Consider the following 1,960-nt stretch of genomic DNA (forward strand, 5'->3'; position numbering starts at 1 on the left):
GTGGGGCCTGCCTTATTTATGTTGAAGTCTGCAAAGTCCACAGTGAAAAGGGGGAAAGTACTTTCCTGGAATATAGTTACATCTGTCACAAGCAGCATCTTGAGGAAATTGGCAGGCATGTGAAATGGAGTCATTCCTCAGTGTCTGTTTAGTTTGGATTTCTTCAATTCAGGAGTGGCTTAAAACCAGAATCAGGAATATCTGCTTCTAACAAGCGTCTCCCATTTTCTCTTGCATTGTGTACATAAGTGTTCAATAAATGTTGGTTAGATTGAATCATCTTGTTCACCCTTTCTTGGGGCCATGGGGGTTATTCAGTGTATTCTTAAATACAGAAGAATTCTAAAGGGAAAGGTGCTCTCTCTACCAACAGTTTCTCTCCCCCTCCAACTCCCTGTACACAAAAACTGCCAGATCCGGCTTTCTAAAACGTGGCTTGGATCCTCCCTCAGTTTGCAAAAGTCTGTGGATTGAATCAGACTCCCCATGTTCCCTCCCCACCCCACCCCCCGCCCCATGCCCTTCCTGTTCCCTAGTCTCTGAGTTCTGGTTCCAGAGCCCTATGGACACTGGGTCTGTCTTGTTAGCCTGTAAGTCCTGTTTCACCCATTTGGGCAGGGCTTATGTCCCTCACCTTCTAGGAAATCAACTCCCCTGCAGAGGGCCAACTGCCTGTCTGCAGTGTATTTGCAAACAAGAGTGAGAGATCCTCGTACATGCTCTTCATACCCTTTACAAATGTGTGAAAACATTCAGCTGCTGTAAAATCTTTTGAGGAAAATAGGATCCAATTAGCACCGACTTTTTGTCGGGAAAGCTGAGGGTTTCGAAGGAATTCCTTACACTAGTTCAGAAACTGAGTGCCAAGGCCCTGGAGAAAAAGGCAGACACAAAGGCCTACCTTCAGAAGGCTGGAGCTCTAGTCCAGGGCGATGCTTGGGGCCATGGCTCAAAGCCCAGGGACAGACATGGAGGGAGCAGACAGGGAAGATGAGAGTGTGGCTTGAGGGTGGGTGGCAGTTCATGGAGTCGGGGACACGCTGGGAGGTCAGCGGCCTTGGCTGCCACGCTAGACAATTGGCTTTGCTGTTCTTTAAAGTTGGTTATGAAGAGGAAATTCTAAATATGAGGATGGCTGCATGGAACTAGCTGAGGTTACAGAGAGGGGTGCCAACAAGGGGCCCTTGAGCAATGAGGATGTGGACACCATGGGGCAACAGGATTTTTTAAATGACTCCTGGCGGAGGATCTTCCTCAACTGCGTCCTTACCCAGCGACCCTCGTATCTAAGCCGGGAGCTGGACATACCCACTATCCACCAGACGCCTGCTAGCTTCATCCAGGTCCGCCAGCCCAGTCCAGGGGCCCTCCACTAGCCTTAGATCCTCAGTGAGGTGGGCTCAGGGGTCTTGTAAGCTACCAGGTACCCTTCCTCTCTCCCTAAGTGAATGGTAGGCTGCAGGGACAGCTTTCAGCCCAGGGTGGGCTGGACAGGCCCCACACACACACCCATGGGTGATGCCTGGCTTTATAATTGGCCATCCCAGAAGCAGCGACCTGTATGGAAATCCAGACCCCCATGCCCTCTCACATCAAGGTCAGTGCCCAGCAAATAGTGGGGGTCTGAGAAAGGTTAAGGAACTCACTGAGTGAGGAGAGGGGACCGTGGAGTCCAAGAATCCCCAAGCCAGTCCAAACTGACAGCGTGTGGTGGGGAGAAGAGTGGGGCGGGTTCCCCTGGACCACCACCGCGGCTCAGAGACCCAGGGGCGGGGCGCGCCTGTCCTTGGGGCTGGGCTGGCTCAGGCCTCACCGAGACTCTGCTCTGGTGGACAGGGCTGGGGCAGACTTGACGTTGGGCCCGCATCTACTCAGGACCCGCTGGAGGTCAGAGCCACCAGGGTCCACTGGCAGCCTGCCAAGGCCGGGGCCCCATCCCGGAAGTGCAGTGCTTCCTCCC

The 1,960-nt window shown here is 53.1% G+C and overlaps 1 protein-coding gene across 1 annotated transcript in view; it reads left to right on the plus strand.

Moving 5' to 3' along the window:
- Window positions 1-1,208: 1,208 nt before the first annotated feature.
- The window catches only part of NPEPL1 (aminopeptidase-like 1), a 17,970-nt gene continuing 17,218 nt past the window's right edge, over window positions 1,209-1,960 (plus strand). The window contains exons 1-2 of the mRNA XM_010841906.1: window positions 1,209-1,343; window positions 1,807-1,887. Of these exons, the coding sequence (XP_010840208.1) occupies window positions 1,209-1,343; window positions 1,807-1,887 (216 nt within the window). The remainder of the gene's footprint in view (window positions 1,344-1,806; window positions 1,888-1,960) is intronic.

This window comes from Bison bison, unplaced genomic scaffold (genome assembly GCF_000754665.1).
Source record: "Bison bison bison isolate TAMUID 2011002044 unplaced genomic scaffold, Bison_UMD1.0 scf7180017864167, whole genome shotgun sequence".
NCBI lineage: Eukaryota > Metazoa > Chordata > Mammalia > Artiodactyla > Bovidae > Bison > Bison bison.